Source organism: Mycotypha africana, assembly GCF_025528875.1.
Source record: "Mycotypha africana strain NRRL 2978 chromosome Unknown BDF20scaffold_6, whole genome shotgun sequence".
Taxonomy (NCBI): Eukaryota; Fungi; Mucoromycota; class Mucoromycetes; order Mucorales; family Mycotyphaceae; genus Mycotypha; species Mycotypha africana.
This window is the reverse complement of record NW_026515730.1, coordinates 1,707,561-1,731,648: the sequence shown is the minus strand read 5'-3', so window position 1 is coordinate 1,731,648 and position 24,088 is coordinate 1,707,561. Positions and strand designations below refer to the sequence as shown.

Below are 24,088 nucleotides of genomic sequence, written 5' to 3'. Positions count from 1 at the left end.
ATTTGAAAACGATTGTGCATAAGTATCATTCTTAAATTTTTTAAACATTTTGCATTTTGCAAGATGATGTAGATAATTATTGTATTTTATATTTTGTAATCCCTCTGGTCCCGATTTTTTTTTATAATTTTTTTTTTTTGCATGTAGACACATCTGAATAAACTAGTCAATTCCTCTTTTTTTTTTTTTTTAAAAAAAAAAAGGTTGAGCTGCATGTCTTGTATCACGATGGTGGACATGAAAAAACGCCAAGCATTTTACTGCTACTTTTTACCCCATTGAGCGCGCTCTTCCAATGCTCATCCTAATATGAGTAAGAAGGGACCTTTTTTATTTTTTATCCTATTTTTCATCATATTATGTAAAGACAAACTGTAGAAATAGATATACCATTTAGGTTGTCTCGATCCTATTTTCTTTCTTGAAAATGAACGCGATCGGGCCCAGACTCGGGTAGGAGGGGTCATAGACTGGTTCAAATGATAGAAAAGCTTTTTACTTGATCAATCCCTGAAAGATGTGTCTCTATGCGTCTAGATTTTCTACATAATTGAAAAGGTACGGGTATTAAGGTACAGTCAACGGCTGAAAATGAGTATCGTGATGATGGCGAAATAGAAAAAAAAAAAAAAACCCAGAGAGACATGCCCGCTCCCCCTTTTACTGTCTCCGATAGATTACTAAGCACACATACACCTATTCATTCATCCATTCATGCATACATTGTATAAAATTTGATCCGACCGGGTCCTCGGCCTTTCTATCGCCCCGTAGAAGAAAAAAAGTAGCACCTGTTTTGCTCGACTCTGGATCATCAAGGGAAAGCACCCATTTTTGTTTTGATATCCTAGCGCAGTTATACGCACGAAGGGTCTATCGTATTTTGTGAGCTGAGCGTTCTCTTACTCCTTTTTCTTTTTTTTTTTTTTTTTTTTTAATTCTGTCCATTATCTATTTTCATTAAAAATGAGGCAGATATGTTTAAGTTTTTTGTATCCATCATCATGAGGGATGAGGGATAAGACAGTGACAGGATGCATTTTTTAGTCTCTTATGTATACATCATCCTCAGGCACTCTACATACCTTGTCTATAGCCGAATGACCTGAATGGGAGTTGATAAGAAAAACTTTTTATGTCAACGCCCATGTTTTTCTATCCTATCCTTTAAAAAGTCTTTTGTTTTCAATAGAGTCCCTCCTCCTTTTGCTTCCTCCTCTCTTCTTCTACGTTTCTCCTCTTTTGTTCCGTGTATTTTACAACTGACAATCACTTGCTACTTTTATACTCGACTCGTTTCTCCGCTACACCACATCATTGACACAACATGAGAGAGAGGACAGTGTTGGAAAAGATGGATACAGAACACGATTGTCCTGATGAGGGCCATGCTGAAAAAGAAGACGCTGCCACTGTTCCTCCTCCTCTTACGCACCTATCCACCACAACAACGGCGTTGGAGGAAGAGGAAGGAGGCCATGATACCCACCCTAGAGCGTATACTTTGGAGGACACGGATTTGAATGAAAAGTATGTCAGCTCAAGTAGCGTCCTCAGCGACGATTCAAGAGAACAGAGAGAGGCAGAAGGCAAACAAATCACAAGAATTATAGATATTCGGTTGATGCCCTTATTTTGTGTGTTTTATTTCATGGATCATCTCGACAGGGCCAATATCGGTAATGTCAGGTAGGGAAGCATGGGAGCGGGAGAGGAAATATAAAAGTCGATAGGTACTGTCCAACTCATATTCAACCCTTAGTCTTGCGGGAATACAGACGGATCTCAATGTAAAAATAAAGGATAAATACACAAGTAGATAAAAGAGGGTCATAGGATCAGGGCACTCATACTTTTCTCCCCCTAGTTGACAGCAAAACAATTGAGTGCAGCTATCTCGGCATTTTATATTACTTATGTAAGGGAAAGGGTTGGCTTGAATGAGGTGCCACGATAACAAGACACTGAGACGAAGAATACATTGGTTTTTTTTTTTTTTTTTTTTTTTTTTTTTTTGGCTAGATCATTTTTGAAGTGCCATCCAACATTATATTGAAGCGTACAAGTGCCGTGATGTGGCTCTCGGTCATCATGCTGATATGGGGCGTGATGACACTCGCCATGGCTTTTGTGAGGGATTTCCAAAGCTTGTTTGCTTGTCGTCTTTTACTTGGGTAAGCAACTTTTTTCTTTTTTTTTGGTTCCATGGGCTGGCTCCTCGACTCGACCCTCACCGCTTCCTTTCTTTTTTTTTTTTTTTTTTTTTTTTTCTAAAAGGGCTGCAGAAAGCGGGTATATTCCAGGTATACTGTATTTGATGTCTAAATTCTACCGACCTCGTGAGTTTGGCTTACGTATCGCGCTTTTCCTGTGCATGTCGTCGGTCTCGGGGCTTGTGTCAGGGCCGATTGCGTATGGCACAGCGTACCTCGAAGGGCAAAAGGGGCTCCACGGCTGGCAGTACCTGTTTATTCTCGAAGGCGTGCCGACGATTGTCCTGAGCGTGGTCTCGTATTTTTTTCTGTTTGACGATGTGAGTCAGGTGTCTTGGCTCACAGCGCATCAGAAGGCGGTGCACAAGGCGCTGACGCATGCCACGGAAGTCGAGGCGCCGATCACGGTGCATAGCTTCCTCCGCGCCGTGAGCGACTGGAAGTGCGGCCTGTTCTCGAGCGTGTACTTTTTGAGTGCTGTCAACACCGTGAGCTTCCAGGTGTTCACGCCCACCATCATTGACGGCTTTGGGTTTTCGGTGCTGACGTCTCAATTGCTCTCGGCGCCACCGCATTTCATGCAGCTGGTCGCGGTCATCACCGGTGGCTATATAGCGGATAGGTATGCGAATAAAAGAGGCGTCTTGATCATGGCAGGGTTTGGCACAGGCGCGCTAGGTTACTTGTTACTGATTGTACTCAAAGACATTTGGGGTAAGCCATCGCATGTTCGGAGGATGTTAGTTATTAAAAAAAAAAAAAACCATAAAAGACTCAACCGCTCTCGCCCCTCTCCCCACTCATTCTAGCACGCTATGTTGCCTTGTTTATCATTTCTGGAGGCATGGGTTTACAAAGTAAGGAAAATCAAGGTCCACGTGTCACAACACAACCAAGTCAACCTAACGCCTTGCTTTTTTTTTTTTTTTTTCCATCAGTGGCGGCGAATGTGGGTTGGGCACCTATCAATTTTCCAGAGCTTGAAATACGGGCGATTGCCGTTGCCTTTGTTGTCATGATGGGTAGTACGGGAGGTATTGTCGCCTCTTATTTATACCCTGGAACGGATAAACCTCAGTTTTGTAAGTCAATGCATGCCCAATGGAGGTGAAGAGCAGGTAGACTGAAAAAAAATTTGATTGTGTAGACTTTGGAAATACATTCAATGTGTGTACCGCAGTGGCAGGAGCTTTGTGTTCTGCATTGACAAGCTATCTCTTGCGCAGACAAAATAAAAAGATGGACATGTTGGAAAAAGAGTACAAGGCAGAAACATGGGTAGGCGACATCCACTTGGAACAACAACAGCAGCAGCAGCAGCATCAACAACGGCACTTTCGTTACTACTATTAAAGAAAAAAAAAAAAAAAAAAAAAAGGAAAAGTAATTTTAGTCTATGTATATCTCTACTCTCTTTTTCTATTCTCAAAAATAGGTTGTAATCTAATCCCCTTCTTTTTTTTTTCTAAATAAATCTTTATTACTCTACGCTTCAACAAAAAAAAAAAGATAAACCTTTTAGCACTGCAATAAAACTGTTTAATTACAAGGTACAGAGAAAAAAAAAAACATATAAAGGAAAGTGAGTGAGTGAGTGAGCGAGAGAGAAAGAAAGAAGGTGACGTGTTTTTGCGTGTCAAAGGACTCAAACCCGAGGGGATGAGAGAGAGAGAGAGAGAATGCGTTGATGCGTGAGTAAGTGAGTGTCAGTGAAAAATAGACAGAAGGAAAGGCTTCTAAATGGCAGGCAGATTGAGATGGAAAAAAAAAAAGGGTAATTGTACACGCTTTCCTCCCATCTCTTTTTCTTTAAACGGTAAAATAGAAAAAAGAAAAAAAAAAAAAAAAAGATATTAAACAATCTAGATATATTCCTCATCGTCATCAGAGATGAATTCATCCGACTCGTAGTTGAGTTGTTCAAAATTAACACGGTATCTAAGGATACCGCCGATACCACCGAAACCACGAACGAATTGAGCACCTTCTTGAGAACGGTCGGTGACGATTTCGAGGGAGGTACCGAAATCCTTGTATTTGAGAGTGAACCATTCTAATAATGGAATGCATTCGACGACTTCCATTTCTGAATTGGCGGTGGCTTCAGGACACTTGTCGACCAAGAACTCCTTGGACTTTTCTTCTTGGGCATTGGGAATGACGACGGATTCCTCACCGGCAGCGTCACGGAGAGTATAACGGTTGACAGTGAGGTTTTCCCAGACAATCAATGTTTCGACCGCACCCATTTCAAGGGCCTTCATGGTATCTTCCACGCCAAAGCAGTACTTGCCAGAGTCTTGTGAGATTTCGTCAAAGTATTGGCCGATCAAACGCTTTTCTTGGATAAACTTGACGTTGGATAGAGCTTCCGCTGACAACTCAATGGCTTGATTGAAACCGTTTTCGCCACCATAAGACACATCGACAATCTTGACGACCTTGGCACGGAGACGAGGGTCAAAGAGATCGGATTGGGACAATTCGTTCTTAAAGTCAGCGGAACCGGCCAACACTAAACCGGCGACGTTGACCTTGTCGTTGGTGATGAAGAGTTGCACAGCCAATTCAGCAATTTTACGCACGTAGTTGTGTCTCTTTTCCTCACGAAGACGCGAGAAACGAAGGGCAGACTGACCACCACGACCGTGCTTCTTGGGAAGATCGACGGACAATTTATGGATCACATCACGGATATTACCACACACAGTACCGAAAAGTGTACCGTTACCGTCCATCACAATAAAACCAAACTTGACATCGTTATCCAAGAGTTCGGCTAATGCTTCGACGTGGAATTTGTTATCACATAAATAGAGCGAGGTGTTGATAGGCTTATGTGGTTCAAAATCAATATTGACTTTCTTTTCCTTTCCTTCATCGGTAATAATAGTACCACAATAGACGACCAGACCCTTGTCGGGAACTACACAAGAGAAAAAAAAATCAAAAAAAAAAAATCGCGCCTCCATAAGCTATTGTTTTTTTTTTTCGAAAGGAGGACCTTTCCCTCGTCGAAATGGAATGTTACCTCTGTTGTATAATTTCAAACGTTGTTGTGTAGAAGTGATGGCAGACAAGACTGACAAACGGTTGACACGTGATTTAATGTTGGAGGCTGTACCATATTCATCTGCCAACATTTTAACGACACGAGAGATTTGATCCTTGGGTGCTTTTTTTGAATGAAATTAGGTTAATCTTAAGGGAGCAATATCATTTGTTTTTGCTTTGCAAACACCCAAACTTACGAATAATGAGAGAAATCATAGAGGTACCGTTACTATTCAAATAGAAAAAAAAAAAAAAAAAAAACCATGAGGCCTGAGTGAGTACTTTGCCATTCCCTGTTGCATCTTGGAGATAGTTTACCCCTTGGCTAACGAAAGTTGCTTGATCAACTTTTTCATCTTCCAAATCTCGACATTTTGATCGACGTCTGTGGGTTGTGCTGAAGACATTTTTTAGTAGATGTGTATACTCTTTCTCACTAAAGCCGTTAAAAAAGAGAGAAGGAAAGAAAAAAAGAGAGAAGAATATTTTATAACAACGGCCGAATAGATTCGCAGTTGACATTTTTTTTTTTTTCTTTTTTTTTTAGTCTCTTTCGACAAAAACCAGTAGAAAACTGTAGTGTGGCTTTTTTCTGGGCCAATGTAAGGAGTTGGGGACATTGTATCTAGCTCTTGTTTATCACATTTACTCATCGACACTAAAAGATACACAGACACACACACACACACACACACACACACACACACACACACACACAAACATACAGATACAATGCATTATGACCACATGACGAAAAAGAAAGGAACAGCCTTAAGCTTTATAGACATGGACGCAGAAACCAATGAAACGGCTGCTCATCATGAATGTGAGTCAGTGTAGGTTGAATCTGTTTAAACTCTAAAAAATTCGTTTCAATGATATCACCCTTGACATTTTATGCACAATGATCCAATGTCACTCAACACGACAACGCGATTTTATGTATGATTATACAAAAGGAAATCTTTTTTATTTTATTCATTTCATTTTTTAAATAAAAAAAAAGGCCAAGCAGTAGAGAGACAAGCATTCCATACATTACCTAATAGTCAATTGAACAACAAAAAGGACATGTTAGAGATATTACGCTCACTATAAGCATCGGTCATAGGCTATTCTCGTTTCTTTTTTCTTTTTTTGTTTTCCTTTCTCAGGGACGTTTTGCGTATGAATAAACATCCTAGTTTATATTATCCATCATGAAGCTCGGACTGGTGCCAGCTAAGTCTCATCATAAAAGAAAGGAAAAAAAAGAAAAAAAAGGGCTGCTGCATCCCCTTTTTATAGAATAGATTACTTTACCTTGTACTGAAACGTATTTTTTCGCCATGATGGAGAGAAAAGGACAGTAAAAAAAAAACCAGAAAAAGAAACAGACCCATTTTATATAGTTAGAAACGAAAAAAAATTTTTTAATGGTTGACAGGCTGTGGGACTGCTAAGGCCAAATAGACTGGCAAAGATGATCTTAAACCCCGTCCTCGTACACGTTATGCTCGTTTCAAATCAAAAAAGCCATAGGCATCATCAGTGAGGTGAGGTGTTACCTTGAAAAAATTTCCTGCCAAATACCAGTTGTGAGAGGATCAAGACAATGAGGACGTGAAGCGTCAAGTAGAATTCGATAGAGTTTATTGTTCAATGGTGAGTTGCGGTATCTATGGCTGACAAAGTGATATGTGTGTGTGTGTGTGTGTGTGTGGGATGCACACACACATGGGTGGATATAAACCCTACAACGGCTCTTTTCGCTTGAGTGCCGATGTGTGGTGGTAAAGAGTTCAATGGACGATTCTCTTGGGGGGGGGGTTCTTTCTTTTGCTCTTTCTTACAAAGACCATGGAGCTATGATCCATCACTTTTTTCTTTTTCTTGTGGTTTTATTGATAAATTCGATTTGCTCTACTTTCTTTTTTAGTTTCTTATCTTTCCTACCTGCTACTCTTCAAAGAATGTACACCAATTGGGATGAAAACCTCATGGATACGATTGCTGAATTGAGGTGGTATCCGATCAAACAAGTCATTGATTATCTGCATACATTACGCACGTTGATTATTGATACACCTGGAAAGTTTGGCGTGACGTACCTTCCTACACTTGAATTCACTTTGAAAAGAGAAGCAACCACAGCGGCAGTCGTAGTAGCAGCAACAGCAGCAGAAGCACCGTCGTCACCCGAGGATAAAAAGGAGAACGGTCCGTGTGAGCAAGTCTATGTCCCTTGCAAACTTCCAGCAACCAAATATAAACGCTTCCCAGAGACATCGGCTTATGTGTGTGAGAGTCATACGCATTTTGGACAATTCATGCCCAAGCTGGCTTTGATGGCCAACATCTTGGTGAATATCCACCGTTTAGAAAGAGATTATCCTGGTTTCAATACACAAGGCGAGCTCGAAGAAAAGGCACTGGCCCTCATCCAAGAAGCATTGACGTCCATTGAAAGTCGACAGGGTGTCATGGGCAGAGAAGCATTTGAAAAGAAATACGACTTGCACTGGTCAGGCTCGGTCGAAGGCGATTTCTTTGAAACATTGGCTGATGTGAGTGAGGATGGACAACAGCAGCAGCAAGAGCAGCAGCAAGAGCAGCAGCAAGAGCAGCAGCAAGAGCAGCAGCAGCAGCAGCAGCAGCCAGCAAAAGATCCTCGCGAGGATGTCGACAATAAAAAAGCAACGTCTCCAGAACGTCCTGCAGAGGCGAAAGAAAAGGAAAAGCAAAGAGACACTTGACTTGATGTGGGTGGCTCTCTCTTGAGATGCGATTTTCCTAGGGTCGGCGTTATTCAGTCAAGCATTTGGAAGGCTATTTTCTTTACTGACACTTGAACATAAAGAGCAAGCATCTCTCTTTACCCATATTATGTAATAAAGGGTGCCTGGGCCCACTTTTCTTTTTTTTTTTTTTTTTTTTTTTTTTTTTTTTTTTTTTTCCTTTTCTGAACGTCTGCATGAAAAAAGTAGATTTGGGACGCGACAGGATCTTCCCGACTCGCCTCGGAGACCAATGCACCTTTCACTGTTTCCTTTCTCTTTCCCTCATGATCCCTCCTGATCCCTCCTGAGCATGGACATGGGATGTCCTTGGGGACTCTCTCCTAAAAAGTAGGTTATCTTTTTGTGTGTTTCGGAGTCGTTTCTTTTTCTGGATTTTTTTTGTTTAGGCCCTGTCTGGTAACAGCATGATTTCATTTTTGTATTTTGAACGAAAAAAGAAATATGTCATCATCTTTTCGTCATCATTTATGCGCGCTGTTGCAAAAAAAAAAAAAAAAAGCAAATTTATAAATAAGCAATGAATTTTCCAATGAGAACAGCTTTTCGTTATCTATCCAAACTACCTACAACACACACACACACACACACACACACACACACACACACACTTACTTAACAAACATGCCTTCTGATCAAGCCGTCAAAGTTGTCTACAAGGGTAACGACAATAACGAATACTTTGTTATCGCTAATCCCGGTATGGTGAGCAAGTGGAAGAAAGACAAGAGCATTCCCATGGTCGACGTGGTCCAAAACTTCAACATCCACACGACTTCCAACGGTAGTACCACCGGTGAAGCCATTAATCCTGCCAGCGGAGCATTGAAAACCGTGTTTAATACCACCAACGAAGATGAGATTGTCAAAAAGATTCTATGTGAAGGTCATGAAAAGGGCTTTTAAAAAAAAACCGATCGTTGGGAGCATTAGAAAGAGAGCCACCACTTCTTTTATAAACACGTCGCCCCTCCCCACCCCCCCCCCATTCTATCCTATTTTAAACTGTATATACAAGTGATTCACTCCTTATCTCAATCGAGGTTGGTTTAGCCATCCACCTGACCCCCCCCCCCTTCATTGAATTATAAAAACCAATAAAAACAGATCCCATCTGCACCCTACCAGTGATATTTGATTGAAAGTGTTGGAATGAAACGTCTTTTGGGGTAATGGTTCACTTTTATTAAGAACGATGGCTATCGTTAAAAAAAAAAAAAAAAAAAAAAAAAAAAGTGAATAGGGTATCATGGGGTGGGGTATCATCAGTGTACTTTTAAAAGGACAATGGGATCGTGCGTCGACACGGTAGTAGCCGGATTGGCCCAGCCAAAAGAACGTTGAACGGCTTGCTGCCATCCATGGACCATTTTCTTGCGTTGGGTGGCTGGAATAGTGGGCAAGAAGAGGGTGCGATCTTGTTGTGGTTGTTGTGAATGCCCGTTCGGCAAGTCTTCCTTGGACTTGTAGATACCCAAAGCAAAACCGGCCGCGATGGCCGCTCCCAAAGCCGTCGTTTCTCTCATCTGGGGCCGATCGACGGGGATGCCCAACACGTCCGCCTGTATCTGCATGGTCAAGTCGGAATGCGACATGCCGCCATCCACCTTCAGCACGCGCAAAGGAGACCCCGAGTCCTTGTTCATCGCGTCCAAAAGAGCGCGTGATTGGTAACACACAGCTTCGAGGGCAGCACGGCAAATGTGCTCCAGCCTGGTAAAATGCGTGATGCCGCACAGCGTGCCTCTGGCATCCGATCGCCAGTAAGGCGCCAATAACCCTCCAAACGCCGTGACAAAATACACGCCGGCCGTGTTCTTCACTTTGGACGCCAACCGATTCACTTCTCTCGTGCTCTGAATGACCCCCAGATTGTCTCGAAGCCACCCAATCGCAGCGCCGGCCACCGCAATCGACCCCTCCAAGGCGTACGTAGGCGGGCTCTCGCTGCCCCATTGATAGGCCACCGTCGTCAGCAATCCGTTCTTGGACGGCACCGCTTGATGGCCCGTATTGAACAGCATGAAGCAGCCGGTGCCGTACGTGTTTTTGGCCTCCCCCACAGAGAAGCATTGGTGGCCCACCAGCGCCGCTTGCTGATCTCCCAAACAACCCGCCAAGGGAACGCCCGCCAAAGACCCTTCCACGATCTCGCCATAGATCTCGGAAGACGAGGCAATGCGCGGCAACACAATGTCTTGCAATCCAAAAAACGCAATGGCTTCCTCACTCCACCGGAGGGTATGGAGATCCATGAGCATGGTTCGACTCGCGTTGGTGACATCCGTCATATAAGCCCCATCATGAACGCATCCACCTGTCAGATTCTACAAAAAAAAAAAAAAAAAAAAAAAAAAAAAAAGTCCAAAAAATAAGAAGGGCAAGCACGACATCCCAATCGCCCCTTAGGATGGGGGAAAAAAAAGGCCCCCACATCCTGTCTGTGCCCCTACTTACATAGATCAGCCAAGTGTCCACAGTACCCACACGCAGGCGGTGTTGTGCTTGTGCCTGTGACACCCTAGGGATGTGATCCAACAACCATCTCAGCTTGACCGCCGTAAAATAAGTCGCTAAAGGCAATCCACAGATGGCCTTTAAAGCATCCACGCCCTTGTCGGATTGTTGGGCCAGTCTGTGGACCGTGTCAATGGTGCGCGTGTCGCTCCAGAGAATGGCTGGATACAAGGGACGGCCTGTCTGACTGTCCCACGTAATGAGTGTTTCTCGTTGGTTGGTCAAACCGATGCCTTTGATATCAGACGCTTTCAATCCCATCAATTCAAGCTTGAGCACCGCATGTTCAATACAGGAATACACCGATTCCAATAATTCATAAGGATCATGTTCTATCCAACTAAAAAGAAAAACGAGACAACGGATCAATACACACACACACACATTGTCTCTCTTCTTCTTCTTCTTCTTCAGGCGAGCGATGCCCACTCTGTTTGTTTGTTTTTACCCAGGTTGAGGAGAGCTTTGCTCAAATTCAATTTGATGAAATGTCATCATCTCGCCTTTCTCGTTAAAGATAATGAACCGAGTGGAGGTGGTTCCTTGGTCTATCGATCCTATGAGGGTGGGCATGTTGTTGTTTTTTTCTCCGTGTCTTTTTGAGGATGCTGCTAAAATCGTCGGTCCGTTGGTTGTATTGAAAGAAGACAAGTTTTTCAGTGTTTTTCAAAAAAGAAATAATAACGGGAAAAAAATGGTTCTTTTTTTTTTTCTGTCCCGTTTTTATAGAAAACAAGAATGGGGTCTCGGAGTGTGTTTGTTTTTTCGTTTTATGTTGGAAGCAGTAAAAGCCGAATTTTTTGTTTCTCGAAGGACAAGTCATTATTGGTGCTTTCCCAGCAAAAAGGGGAAAAACAATGAGAAAATATTTTCTGTATTTTTGCGGGGTAAAAAAAAAAAAAAAAAAAAAAAAAACCATCCACAGCCACGCTCTCTGTTACTTTGGTGAGTTGGTTGGCTGACAGCACACTCATCCATCTCCCATGGGAGTGAACCCACAAAAAAGACACACAGCGTTATCATGAGTGTGATGGACGCATGTTCCAATAGAACGGGGAAGAGGGACAAGAGGGGGTCTACAGCTCATAACGCTTATCCCGTCAAAAAGTCGGTACACATCCTCTATCTGACTTTTCTTATCAGATGCTTTTGTCTACCCAGAAACCTGGCTTCAGGGTAGAGAATGGAAAGCACATAGCGTCCCTGTTCTTGCTACCCTAAAGACCTACTCCCATCATCATGATGCGTCTTGAATGACAATCCAATGACTGTATCAAAGCTTTTATTTATGCAGAAAAGGTCCGCCTCTCTTTACCACGTACGCCTACTGTTTTTGGGAAAACAGTAGGCATAACGTAACAATGTATGTCATGCTGTGGACGAGCAAATAAAAAAAAAAAAAAAAAAGCACTCTAACCAACAGAGCTAAAAAAGCGCGATCTCGGTCTTTTTTGATTTGGCAGTGCAAAGAGGAGGGGGGTGCGGGAGGGAGAATGCACCGAATGAAGGTTGAGGATACCGACAGTGAATGATACTAAAAAATGCCGCCGCAAAGAGCTCATCCTGCTAAGTATAAACCTCTTCTTCTTCACGAGACACTGGCGCGGGTTATTTCAACAAGCCCACAAAAAGACCTGTTTCCAGATTCACCGTCGTTTTCATCATGAACACGCAAAAAAGTCATCCTGTTCAACCCAGTCTGTGATGCACAAAGAGGAAAAAAAAAAAAAGCAGTGGCAGCCACACGTTTCTCATTCGTGCACATCCAACCCAAAAATAGTTATTTATAGACAGAGTAGCACAATCGTGATGTATCCCAATCACTGGCTCTTTTTTGCCATCTCTTTCAACATCTCTTTGCAACGCAGACGGCAGATACGTCAGTTTGATGTGGACCAAAATAGCTTTTTTAAAGCGTGGTAGTCGTGGTGATACGAGACCCTGAACAGGGCACGAATGAGAAAACCTCACATCGTCCGCTAAAAATAAAGAAAAGACGATGATTGACCTCAACCAAGCGTCAACAACAGATCATGTCAAAAAAAAAAAAGCGCCAAATCTTGTGCACTACACTTGGAAAAAAACGCGACCCTGATGATTGCTTGAGTCGCTCCTATTTCAAATCAAACGAGTCGTTGTTACAGATCCATTCTTGCTCCTTTTCGTGAAAGAGCAAAAAGTGGGTCAAACATAAAGAGGTCCTCGATGAGGCTAAAAAAAAAAAAAAAAAAGTCGAGGTGACGTTGACCTTTAGAAAAAAAGACATGAACGGAGTTTAGAAAGATTTCCTCGCAAAGGGAAGAAAAAAAAAAAAGGCAGCAGCCTTTTTCTGGTTTCTCTTACTATTATTCGATTTATTCCTATTGCTGCTATTCAGTCATGAAGTTTATTATTAAAGGTGGTGTTTGGAAAAACACAGAGGACGAAATTTTGAAAGCTGCCGTTAGTAAATACGGTAAAAATCAATGGGCTCGTATCTCTTCATTGTTGGTACGAAAAACACCAAAGCAATGTAAAGCAAGATGGTACGAATGGTTAGATCCTAGTATTAAAAAGGTAAAAACATAAAGGCATTCTTTTACCCCTCCCCCATCCTTTCTCATGACGCATGCTCTCATTGTTTTTAGACGGAATGGTCAAAAGAAGAAGACGAAAAATTACTTCACTTGGCCAAATTGATGCCAACACAATGGCGTACGATTGCACCCATCGTAGGCCGTACACCAGCTCAATGTTTAGAACGTTATCAACGCTTGCTAGATGAAGCGGAAGCTCGCGAATCAGATCGTTCAGCTGAACTAGGCCTCACTGGCGCTGCAGGCCACGAAACTGGTCCCAGTGCTGACGATGTACGTAAACTAAGACCAGGCGAAGTCGACCCCGAACCAGAAACAAAGCCAGCCAGACCGGATCCTGTCGATATGGACGAAGACGAAAAAGAAATGTTGTCAGAAGCACGTGCGAGATTAGCCAACACACAGGGTAAAAAAGCCAAGCGAAAGGCAAGAGAAAGACAGTTGGAAGAAGCGAGAAGATTGACAGCCCTTCAGAAACGAAGAGAGTTGAAAGCAGCCGGTATTCAGTAAGTTTTGAGAAAGAGAGAGTTACATATAGCACCATGTTATTTGCTGTCAAACACACCTTACTCAATGGGACGCTCCCCCTTCTCCATTTTTTTTTTTTTTTGTTTGCTAGTATGCGTATGAAACAAAAGAAAAACGTCATGGATTACAATACAGATATACCCTTTGAAAAGAAGCCTGCCTTGGGTTTCTACGACACCACCGAAGAAGCCAACAGAAAAGTCGATCCTGGAAAGCTCACCAACGTCCATCTATCCAAACTGAACAGACGACGTGCTGATATCGAAGACGAAAAGAACCGAGAAAAGAAACGAAAAGCCAAGCAAAATCAAAAAAACAACGCACCCCAAGGCAATCAGGGACGATTTGTGGCTGCTAAAAATGCACAAAAGATTGTACAAATGCAAGAACAAGAGCAAATCGCTAAACGTCGTAAGCTTGTCTTGCCTGCTCCTCAGGTAGGCGAACAAGAATTGGAGGAAATCGTAAAGACGGGTTTTGCTGGCGAAACTGCCAAAACCTTGGTCTTGGACAACGACGTGGATGCCACGGAAGGTTTGGTGAGCGATTATTCCTTCACTCCCGCCGGTCGCATCGCCACTGCCACAAGAACGCCTAGAGCTCCTCCCAGCAGTAAGTTTTTGCCATTTCCCCCCCCCCCCCAACATAGAACAAACACACGCTCTTTTTGGCGCCCTAGCTAACACCCCCCCCTCTCTCTTTCCCTTTTCTTACGCGCGGGGACCGTATAGACGATCATTTATTGATTGAAGCCAGAAATCTCAAAGCCCTCAGTACAGCACAGACACCGTTGTTAGGCGGAGAAAATGCTTCCTTGGAAGGAGGCACAGGTTTTGAAGGCATCGCGCCCAAATCCCAAGCCATTCAAACACCCAATCCTTTGGCCACCCCTCTCCGCCATCCCTCGGCCACTCCCTTTGGCAAGACCCCCATGGATACCCCTTTCAGAACGCCTCGTGAAGAAAAACTATCACACCTACAACGTAAAAAGACCTTGCTCCAAGGCCTGGCGAGCTTGCCTAAGCCTCGTAACGAGTGGGAAATCAGACTGCCCGACATAGAATCGAACGCTTCTACTGCCACCACCACCGACGCGAACACCAGCATGGCCGTCGAAGACATGAGTGATCTGGAAAGAGAACAGAAAGAAGCAGAGGAAAAGGAAGCCAAAGAACGTGCTCTGCGTCGTTCATTGCCTGTCCAACTCAATTTACCACGTCCTTCCACAGCTGTCACCGATCTGACCGCCGATGAGGAGTTGGACCCAGTGGAAAAGATGATTGCCGAAGAATTACAGCGCTTACTGAAGCACGACGCTGTGAAATACCCTGTGGCAGGTGGCAAGGTCGCCCCAGGTGCCACTCGATTACCAGAAGACCTGGAACACTTGGAGGACGAGTTTGACTCGATCACTTTACAAGAGGCACGTCAAGAATTAGATAAAGACATCCGACGTCATTTGGGACTCGACGACAAGGACGATATCAAAAAAGCGGTATGGGATCATCTGTCCGCTCATCCACACTTTGAACAACAATGGAATCAACAACATTGTCAGCTTCTCTTTTCTGCCAAGTATAACCGATTCATGACAGAAGACGAGATGGACGATGAAAAAGATAAAATTCAAGGTTTAAGCAAAATGATCGAGGTAAGCAACCTTAGGAAGCATTTGAAAAGAGAGATAGAAGCTGTGGTAGACTGATCTCCTCCCCCCCCCTTTTCTATGATGGCCCCCTTTTTCTGTCATTTAGGCGAGTCGTCAAACCATGGTCAGAGATGCTACAAAAGCTGGTAAATTAGAGAATAAATTGGACGTGAGATTAGGTGGTTATATGGCCAGATCAAAGACATTATCACAACAGTTGATCGATGCCTTTGAAGAATACGAAGCAGCACAAGTCGAGTACCAAAGCTTTGTCAACTTGCAAATCGCTGAAAAGGCCGCCATCCCCAGACGTGTCGAAGCGCTTGAAGAAGAAGTCTACAAGTTGGCTTCCAGAGAAAGAGAATTGCAACAAAAATACAAAGACCTTTATGATGAAAAGGTGGCCCTCTGTACCTAAGAATGACCATCCTATCTCCCTGTTTGCATGCCTCATCCTCACGTAGTCTTCATTTTGATGCTTCTTTCTTTTTTCTCTCGTGGACAATGTATGTCCTTCCACTGTAACCCCCTATTTAAAAGAACAAAAATTCCTCATTTACAATCATCAATAAAACAGTAGTTGCAAGAAACGCAAAACGACGTTCTGTCATGGCTGTCTATGCCGTGCACGGCCCTCCATACTATCTCACGTGATCACTCTCACGATGACGACTCTCCACATCTTTAGACAACTCTATTCAAATTCTGCCTTAAATCGTCGTTTTAGGACGCATATTTAGAAATGGCACAAAATTTCAATATCCGAGTTCCTTTTTTTCCCTCCTCTGCTTTTCAATCTTGTTCTTTTTTATCCCTTATCAAAATTTCATTCCACCTAAAAACAGAGACAATGACGCATCGCTTTGTGGACATCAAGCCCAATTGTGGCTGTCATATCGAGAGAGCCCTCTTTCGTGACGAGAGCTATATCTACATTACAGGAGCGGAAAAACAGTCTGACTCTCCTTCAGGGAAAAGTTACATCACTTATCATATTCGTATTGGTGTAAAGTTCATTGAAACGATGCATGTTGGACCTATGGGGGGAAAACATGACATACTCATTCCGTTGCCATGCTGGAAATAACTCATAAAGTGGTTGTTTTTTCTCTCTCTTTTTTAGGATATTGAAACAAGACGTCGCTACAGTGAATTTGAATCCTTTAGAAAAGCTTTAACATTACTTCATCCTGCACTTATCGTACCGCCTATACCCGAAAAGCATTCTCTAGGTAATTTTTTTTTTTGGGTTTATGCAAGAACCTGATTGAGTTTTAACGAGCCCTACTCTGTTTCCCTTTCATTTTTGGACTATCCAACTAGTGGACTATGCAGCTTTACAAACAAGAGTCAAAGACGACTTGCCCATGATTGAGAAAAGAAAACGCATGTTACAAACGTTCCTGAATAGAGTAGCGAAACACCCAGAGTTGGGTCGGGACCATGTGTTTCATCGCTTTTTGGAGAATAGTGTGAACTGGGTAAAGCTCATAAAAGCATTGCCTGTAGGAGAGCATTCACTCAAACATTTGGCTACGTCCGTTTTAGGCAGATGTACTTCAGTCTCCACCTCTTTCTACTTTACCAAAAGATCCCCTACGCATGATCGTCACCACACAATTACCAAAAGAGCATCCGTCTTTTCCTTCTCATCAACAACAACAACAACAACAACAGCAGCAGCAGCAGCAGCTTCAAACGCATACCTATAGTCCAATACTGTCCAGTAATTTGATACCAACCCCTTCTGCAGCCTATCAACTAAAGAATCCAGACCCACGCTTTGAGGAAACAGAAAAGTTTACTTTCAGAATAGCCAACTACATGAGTAATAATTTGGACAAAAGTCAACGTAAAGTGATACGCAGATTAGGAGGTAAAAGAACAATAAAGAAAAAAAAAAAAAAAACCAAATCCAATCCATTGTGCCATGTTATCAACTACCCCCCCCATTCTGTGATAGAGCTGGCCAATGATTATGCAGAATTGGGAGCTGTCTACAATGGATTTAGTTTGAATGAAACAGGTGCGGTAGCCAATGCCATTGAAAAAATTGGACAAGCAGTGGATGCTTCCTATACAGAAACAGCGCAAATGGTCACTTCATTGGAAGGTGAATTTGCTGAACCCATCCAAGAACATGCTCAGTTTGCTCAAATCATCAAAGAAGTCCTGAAATTCCGACATTTGAAACATGCCCAGGTCGAGTTGATTGAAAATGCCCTGAATAACAAAAAAGAAACCCTGGACAATCTGCAAAGTATGGAAAACGAAGCAAGACGATTGGAAGAAGCCATGACACGCGAAAGAACCATGAGCGGCCTACAGGCCGCCGCTGTCGACGAGACAGAGGGAATGGGACAATCCATAGCAGAAGAGCAGCAGCAGGCCGACAATCCACAGAGCAGCCGTCAGCAACGTGATCCTTATTCCACACTTGCCCAGCCACCGCGACGAACCACCCGTACTAGCTGGACAGGTGCGCCGATGAAGGTCATCAGTGCTGTTGGCCATACCTTACAAAACATGATTGATGTCAACCCCGAAGCAACACGCCGCAACCAAATAGGCATGTCGAAAGATGCCATCGCTGTTTTGCAAAAAGCACTCGACATCAGTCGAAAGGATTTAGGCGGCATCTCTTCAGAGCTTCAAGCGGATATCGATCGTTTTCAAAAGGAAAAAATTCAAAATATGCGCGACATGTTGATAGCTTATGCTAAAATTCACATTCGATATTGCCAAAAGGTAAACCCCCCTTGATCCATTTCTCAATCTGACATGTACCCTATTCAATCATTCCTTTTCCATTTCATTTGATATCAACAGAATCTGGAATGCTGGCAAGAAGCCCGTGCCGAAGTCGACAAGATACCAATTTAAATCTGATTTACTGTATATATGTCCCAAGATGGATAGGCCTCCTCCATCCTTCTTTTTTTCTTTTTCATCTTCCCAACGCGTATAGGTAGGCAGAATAGTCACCCTTTATTTTTGTTTGTTGGTGAGGGAAGGATCCTTTCCCCCTCCCCCCTTTTATTAATGTATTTACAATGAATCATTACCAGCGCGACACTTGCATTTCTATCACTACTCTAACGTAATGTGTTTAATAAAATATATACTGATATTATGCTGTTGATTCCCACAATCCCTGCATTTTGCGCTCCAACGAAAACTGCTTGTTTATCCTATCCACAACGTCTATGGATACTACCGTTTTAGTCTTTTATGCCCGTCATCATCCAAAGGTGTGTTTTCTTTTTTACCTGCGCCATAATGCGATGTCAAATCTGTTCCCGGCGATAATTTATCATGTACATTGGCTTCTTCTTTTGTCATCACCACCGTATTCAAAAGGCTGCTTTTCTTTGTCGCGTCCCATCGAGTCATCACCAACATTCTATCCTGTGCTCCAGAAATAGAACTCTTTCCTTGCCAAATTTCATCAAAAATATACCCCACTTGATTTGTGTCCAAAATATCAGTGCTAGGTAAGAGTACAATGGCAATAGCCCGTTTCATCAGCACATGAACTCGATAGCCAAATCCGCTCAGATACTTACGTATTGTTGAAAACAAATTCTTCTCTTGATGCCAGCTCTTTTTGCATACGAGCATAAACACCATCGCGCATCTTGTTGGTAGGGAGCTTGTAGGCTGTGAATTCTGCAAGCTGTACTAAAATGTACGTGGTCAATGCCATACCAAACATACTCGCTACAGGACTGAGTATGGGTAGAGAACGTCTCCTAAAATCTTCTGATACTAAAAAAAACAACAACATGCCATTGGGTTACCTCCTGGAAATGCCCCGTCCTCGAGTCGTGTCTTGATTTACCTTTTTCTTTGCCCATATGCACATTTTTCTCTATCGAATAGACGACCGGTACCCCGCGATCGATACCCAATTTTCTTAATTGTCGTCGGTACATACGAGCTAATGGATCAGCCATCGTTAGGTTGACGTCTGTCATCTGTATCAAAGACGGGTCTGCTTTTGATCCTGCACTCATAGCACTGACGATTTGAATATCATGTTCTCGGCAATATTGCGCTAGCATCACTTTATCTTTCACATCTGTCAAAGTATCTACTACGAAATCGGGTTTCCTGCTCCCTGTCAATATCAATGTGTCCAAACTATGGACGTTGACTTCAGCTTGTTTTGTTTCTACTTTGGCTTGAGGTGCAATGTCGGCGAGATAACGCTTCATGATGAGTGATTTGGACTGGCCAACATCGGACACTTTCGCCACAGCATGACGAGTCAAGCTATCCACACCAATCACACCGCGATCGACAATGCGAATGTGACCTAAACCTGAACGCACCAGCATGAGAGCTGTCCATGAACCTATCGCACCCGCTCCTAAAACAACCACATACGATTGACGGATTTTCCTCACTCCTTCCTCACCGAAAAAAGCAATGTTTCGAGCCAACAACTCTTCCACAAGTGTCTCATCGATGACGGGATTCGCTTCCTCACCGTTGACCGTTTTATGCATTTCGTCATCGATAAGCGATATAATGGCTGGACCCGAAGGTTTCTCTTCCTTAATAACTTGGTGAAATGCCGATTTGTCTTGTTCTATACGCGATCGTGTCAAACGTTGATAGCCAAGCAACGCTGTCGCTGTTAAAACTGTTGCTGCTACGGCTGTAAGTGTAAGTCGTGAACCTTCTGGACGTTTGTCCAAGAAACTGCTGATGCTATTCATAGTAGAAAGTGACTTCTGTAGCGTCTTGAATAAAAGAAATAGCCCATTCCTTTTTTTTTTGTTTTTTTCTTCTTGCTTTATTTTTTTACATTTATGCGGAAATTTAAAAAAGAAATTGAGGATCACCAAGATGAATGCCATCGGATATAGAGATGAAAAAAGCACACAGAATAAAAGTGTGATAAGCAGTAATTATCGTAGATGCATATGTAAATCAAATTGTTCAAAGCACGCAAACACACATACAGAAAAGAAAGGATGTCATTCAATATATCTTTTGAGCACTTGTTCGTTCAAAAGGGTATCACGGCCTCAGTGGAAGCAATTGAACTTTTTACGTGACGTAGAAAAGGCACCAACAAACAACCTTTTTATAACGGAGCATCAAAAACTACTAAAATTGAACAATAGGATGAAAAAGAAGTGTTCGTCAGTCAACTTTCTCGCACTTCTCCATCTGCAATAAATAACCCAACCGTGGAAAGCACTCATTCAACTGCAGATCCATTCCCAAAAGGCAACAGAGAAGGATGAGTTACCATAAACGAAACGAAGAAATAGGTACACCCCTTAGAGATGCCCAAAAGCAAACTGAAACCAGCTCCTTATGACAAAACCGAAAACCTTACTTGTTTAATTTATAGGAGCCGAGATTGGCTTATTCTATCACATCGACAAGACGGCAGTCTTGCAAGAAGCTCGTGTTTTCAACGATTCACACATTAATGCGAGAAAGTGCCGTCTTCTTTTGACAAAGATTATTTACCTTTTGTACACCAGTGAATCCTTCAACGTGAAAGAGGCAACTGAGCTTTTCTTCAATGTCATCAAGCTTTTTCAATCCAAAGACGTAAAAAAATAGTACATGAAGCCTCTACAGAAATACGAGCGTTTACCAACTAATAGCATCTATCATGCTCCCTTTAGACATCTTTACGCCAATTGATGTACCTTGTCATCAAGGAATTGTCTGGCATTGCTGAAGATGTCATCATGGTCACACAGTCTTTGATAAAAGATATTCAGTCCAAGCAAGAAACAGTTTATAGAGCGAACGCGATTCGTGCCTTGTGCCTCATTACTGATGTAAGTCGCTCTAGACATCTTATAACAAAGCGGTTCTATTCGTAGATAGACTACATTGGTCTAAAATTATTTTTCCTCCCTCGCTGAAGCCTTCCATGATTCAAGGTATTGAGCGTATTTTAAAGGCTTCCATTGTTGACAAAACACCTTCCGTATCCTCTGCTGCTCTTGTATCCTCCTATCACCTCTTTAAAATCGCCAAGGATATAGTAAAGCGTTGGTCAAATGAAGTTCAAGAGGCCATCCATCAGAAAGCTTCAAACTCGGGTTTTTCTTCAGTTGCTTCCAACTATTTCTCGGGAGGACAAAAAAACTCTCAAGTCATCCAATCCACCAGCAATATCAATCAATACCATGCTATCAGTTTACTTTATTTAATCCGTCAACATGATCGTATGGCTATTGCTAAATTAGTACAGACTTTTGCTGGCTCTCGCTCCAGCGGAGGAGGCTTCTTCGGCGGAGCCAACTCTGGCGGCACCTTGAAAAATCCTGCTGCTATTTGTATGTTGATCCGATTCGCAAGTAAAGTCATCGAAGACGATCCCAGGTAAAGTTCCTCCATCACATTGTATTCCAAGAAAGCGCACATAGGGTTAAAACCTTTTTTTTTTTTTTTTTGCTCTGATTTTAAACATGATCCATGGGGCTCTTTCGGTATGGTGATGTAGCTCAACGCGCCAAATTTATGAGATTTTGGAAGGATTCTTGCGACATAAGAGCGATATGGTCAACTTGGAAGCAGCTCGTGCTATTTGTGACATTCCTGACATTCCAGCAAAAGAGCTTCATCCTGCGGTCTCTGTATTACAGTTGTTTTTGTCATCACCCAAACCTACCGTTCGCTTCGCAGCTATCCGTACTCTCAACAAATTATCTCTTGATAACCCCACAGCGGTTGCCTCATGCAATCTCGATATCGAAAACTTGATCTCCGATCAAAACCGTAGTATCGCTACGTTTGCCATTACCACTTTATTGAAAACAGGCAATGAGGCTTCTGTGGATCGATTAATGAAACAGATAAGTGGATTCATGGGCGATATTTCTGATGAATTCAAGGTGATTGTCGTGGAGGCCATACGTTCTTTGTGTCTCAAGTTCCCCTCAAAGCACAGCGTCATGCTAAGCTTCCTCAGTGGTGTCTTGCGTGATGAAGGTGGCTACAACTTCAAAAAGGCAGTAGTGGAAGCCATTTTTGATATGGTGAAGCATATTCCTGAATCGAAAAATGTAGCACTTTCTCACTTGTGTGAATTCATTGAAGATTGTGAATTTACGAAACTTTCCGTACGCGTGCTCTATTTGCTGGGACAGGAAGGGCCTAAAACGCCTACGCCTACAAAGTACATTCGTTATATTTATAACCGCGTTATTCTCGAGAATTCCATTGTTCGTGCGGCTGCTGTGAGTGCACTCGGCAAATTCGGCTTCTACTGCTCCGATCCTTCTGTGAAGAAGAGTGTTCATGTATTATTAGACCGCTGTTTAGACGATGTGGATGATGAAGTGCGAGATCGTGCTACACTCTATCTGGCCATGTTGAATGATGAGCCTCTTGCTAAAAAATATGCTGCTGATGGTGAGTACATTTGTAAAATAGTGTGTTGTTGATCAGTAGGTTCTGAATCATCTCGTCTGTCGGTTTTTCCCATTAGAGGCCACATTTGCTCTCGCAACATTGGAACGTCAGTTAGTCGAATATGTGAGTGCTGAAGACAACAGTAAACAATTCAATCTCGATGCTATTCCAGTGATCAGTAAGAAGCAAGAAGAAGAAGAGCGTCGCCGTAATCGTGTCGAAACTACCACTTTATTACCCGCTGAAAAGAAGAACGGAAAGACGACAGCATCCAAAAAGGATAAGACATCTTCTTCATCCACTTCTCACTTTGATCGACAAGCTCAATATGCTGAGAAATTATCTGCAGTGGCAGAATTCGCATCTTTCGGTGCATTATTTAAATCAAGTGAACCTGTTCAATTAACGGAAAGCGAAACCGAATACGTCGTTGAATGCATTAAACATACTTTTGCAAAACATATTGTTTTCCAATTCAATTGTACAAATACACTCAACGAACAAGTTTTGGAAAATGTGCATATGGTCATGCAGCCTGAAATCGATGGTTTAGTTCAAGTAGCCGAAATTCCTGCTGAAAAGTTGGAATATGATGTTACAAATGTCATTTACGTCGCTTTTGAACAGGAAGACCCTGAAGAGCTTGCTAATGGTAGATAAAATGAAAGAGTTGATAGATACGCTTTCGAAGAAATTCACATTTTGATCTTCTGTATATAGTTTCATTCACAAATACACTCCAGTTCGAAGTCAAGGATTGCGATCCTGCAACAGGGGAAGCCGATCCCGAGGGCTACGAGGATGAATATCAAGTTGAAGATATCGACGTCCTAACAAGTGACTATATTCGTCCCGATTACATATCGAACTTTGCTGAAACATTCGAGAGCTTGGCAGAAAATGAAGTAGTGGAGGCTTTTGCATTGGATAGGGAGAAAGCCCCCAATCTTAAAGGTATTTGAATGGTTGGTTGTCTCCATAGGCTGCCTTTCTTGGATAGCTAACGTTTTCTTTTATTTATAGTTGCTTGTAAATCTATAATCGACCTATTGAGCATGCAACCATTAGATGACAGTGATAAACCAAAGAATAACAATCTACATACCTTATACTTATCGGGAACATTCTTAGATGGATCAAAAGTACTATGTAAATGTAGAATGACTTTTAATGCGTCTGCTGGCGTTGCATTCGAATTAGCAGTTAGAAGTGAAAATATGGATGTGTCACAAATTGTTCTTTTAGCCATTTCATAAACTTAATAAATGTACATTTATATATTAGGTTGTCTTTTTTCTTTTGGTTTTTTTAGGTTTTTTTTTTGTCTGGCTTGTTTGAAAGACATCACTGTATTAGCTATGCTTTTCGTACATCAGTGAAATT

The 24,088-nt window shown here is 42.4% G+C and overlaps 9 protein-coding genes across 9 annotated transcripts; 6 read left to right on the top strand and 3 right to left on the bottom strand.

Moving 5' to 3' along the window:
* The first annotated feature begins 939 nt into the window (after positions 1-939).
* Positions 940-3,546, top strand: BDF20DRAFT_875755 (major facilitator superfamily domain-containing protein). The gene is made up of 7 exons (XM_053081344.1): positions 940-1,689; positions 1,763-1,790; positions 1,868-1,918; positions 2,023-2,174; positions 2,278-2,927; positions 3,023-3,070; positions 3,152-3,546. Exons 1-7 carry the CDS (start codon positions 1,328-1,330, stop codon positions 3,322-3,324), a joined length of 1,464 nt encoding a protein of 487 aa, XP_052935898.1. The 5' UTR covers positions 940-1,327; the 3' UTR covers positions 3,325-3,546.
* Positions 3,547-4,075: 529 nt separating this feature from the next.
* Positions 4,076-5,674, bottom strand: BDF20DRAFT_1001558 (eukaryotic peptide chain release factor subunit 1; the record flags this gene model as incomplete). Its single annotated transcript, XM_053074614.1, has 4 exons — positions 4,076-5,139; positions 5,245-5,388; positions 5,465-5,496; positions 5,586-5,674. The coding sequence occupies 4 exons, from the start codon at positions 5,672-5,674 to the stop codon at positions 4,076-4,078; spliced, it is 1,329 nt and encodes a 442-aa protein (XP_052935897.1).
* Positions 5,675-7,219: 1,545 nt separating this feature from the next.
* BDF20DRAFT_807310 (uncharacterized protein) lies at positions 7,220-7,774 on the top strand (the record flags this gene model as incomplete). The annotated part of the gene is made up of 2 exons (XM_053076546.1): positions 7,220-7,348; positions 7,478-7,774. Coding segments are annotated over 2 exons (426 nt in total), but the record flags the coding sequence as incomplete, so codon positions are not given.
* Positions 7,775-8,615: 841 nt separating this feature from the next.
* BDF20DRAFT_875751 (ribosome maturation protein) lies at positions 8,616-9,279 on the top strand. The gene has a single exon (XM_053081343.1). The coding sequence runs from the start codon at positions 8,669-8,671 to the stop codon at positions 8,948-8,950; it is 282 nt and encodes a 93-aa protein (XP_052935895.1). The 5' UTR covers positions 8,616-8,668; the 3' UTR covers positions 8,951-9,279.
* A 30-nt stretch (positions 9,280-9,309) lies between these two features.
* BDF20DRAFT_906541 (uncharacterized protein) lies at positions 9,310-10,822 on the bottom strand (the record flags this gene model as incomplete). The annotated part of the gene is made up of 2 exons (XM_053083289.1): positions 9,310-10,371; positions 10,502-10,822. 2 exons carry the CDS (start codon positions 10,820-10,822, stop codon positions 9,310-9,312), a joined length of 1,383 nt encoding a protein of 460 aa, XP_052935894.1.
* A 1,931-nt stretch (positions 10,823-12,753) lies between these two features.
* Positions 12,754-16,104, top strand: BDF20DRAFT_875746 (pre-mRNA splicing factor component-domain-containing protein). The gene is made up of 5 exons (XM_053081342.1): positions 12,754-13,117; positions 13,189-13,643; positions 13,757-14,277; positions 14,397-15,316; positions 15,420-16,104. Exons 1-5 carry the CDS (start codon positions 12,941-12,943, stop codon positions 15,729-15,731), a joined length of 2,385 nt encoding a protein of 794 aa, XP_052935893.1. The 5' UTR covers positions 12,754-12,940; the 3' UTR covers positions 15,732-16,104.
* A 59-nt stretch (positions 16,105-16,163) lies between these two features.
* BDF20DRAFT_821786 (uncharacterized protein) lies at positions 16,164-18,196 on the top strand (the record flags this gene model as incomplete). Its single annotated transcript, XM_053077636.1, has 7 exons — positions 16,164-16,319; positions 16,437-16,545; positions 16,637-16,794; positions 16,862-16,921; positions 16,997-17,189; positions 17,277-18,061; positions 18,143-18,196. The coding sequence occupies 7 exons, from the start codon at positions 16,164-16,166 to the stop codon at positions 18,194-18,196; spliced, it is 1,515 nt and encodes a 504-aa protein (XP_052935892.1).
* Positions 18,197-18,418: 222 nt separating this feature from the next.
* BDF20DRAFT_577450 (uncharacterized protein) lies at positions 18,419-20,098 on the bottom strand. Its single transcript, XM_053075790.1, has 3 exons — positions 19,155-20,098; positions 18,880-19,081; positions 18,419-18,777 (listed from the first exon to the last, which is right to left on the bottom strand). The coding sequence occupies exons 1-3, from the start codon at positions 20,035-20,037 to the stop codon at positions 18,762-18,764; spliced, it is 1,101 nt and encodes a 366-aa protein (XP_052935891.1). The 5' UTR covers positions 20,038-20,098; the 3' UTR covers positions 18,419-18,761.
* Positions 20,099-20,567: 469 nt separating this feature from the next.
* On the top strand, positions 20,568-23,961 carry BDF20DRAFT_821186 (adaptin N terminal region-domain-containing protein; the record flags this gene model as incomplete). Its single annotated transcript, XM_053077596.1, has 8 exons — positions 20,568-20,598; positions 20,685-20,887; positions 20,965-21,123; positions 21,213-21,673; positions 21,795-22,705; positions 22,782-23,357; positions 23,426-23,659; positions 23,729-23,961. 8 exons carry the CDS (start codon positions 20,568-20,570, stop codon positions 23,959-23,961), a joined length of 2,808 nt encoding a protein of 935 aa, XP_052935890.1.
* Positions 23,962-24,088: the final 127 nt, after the last annotated feature.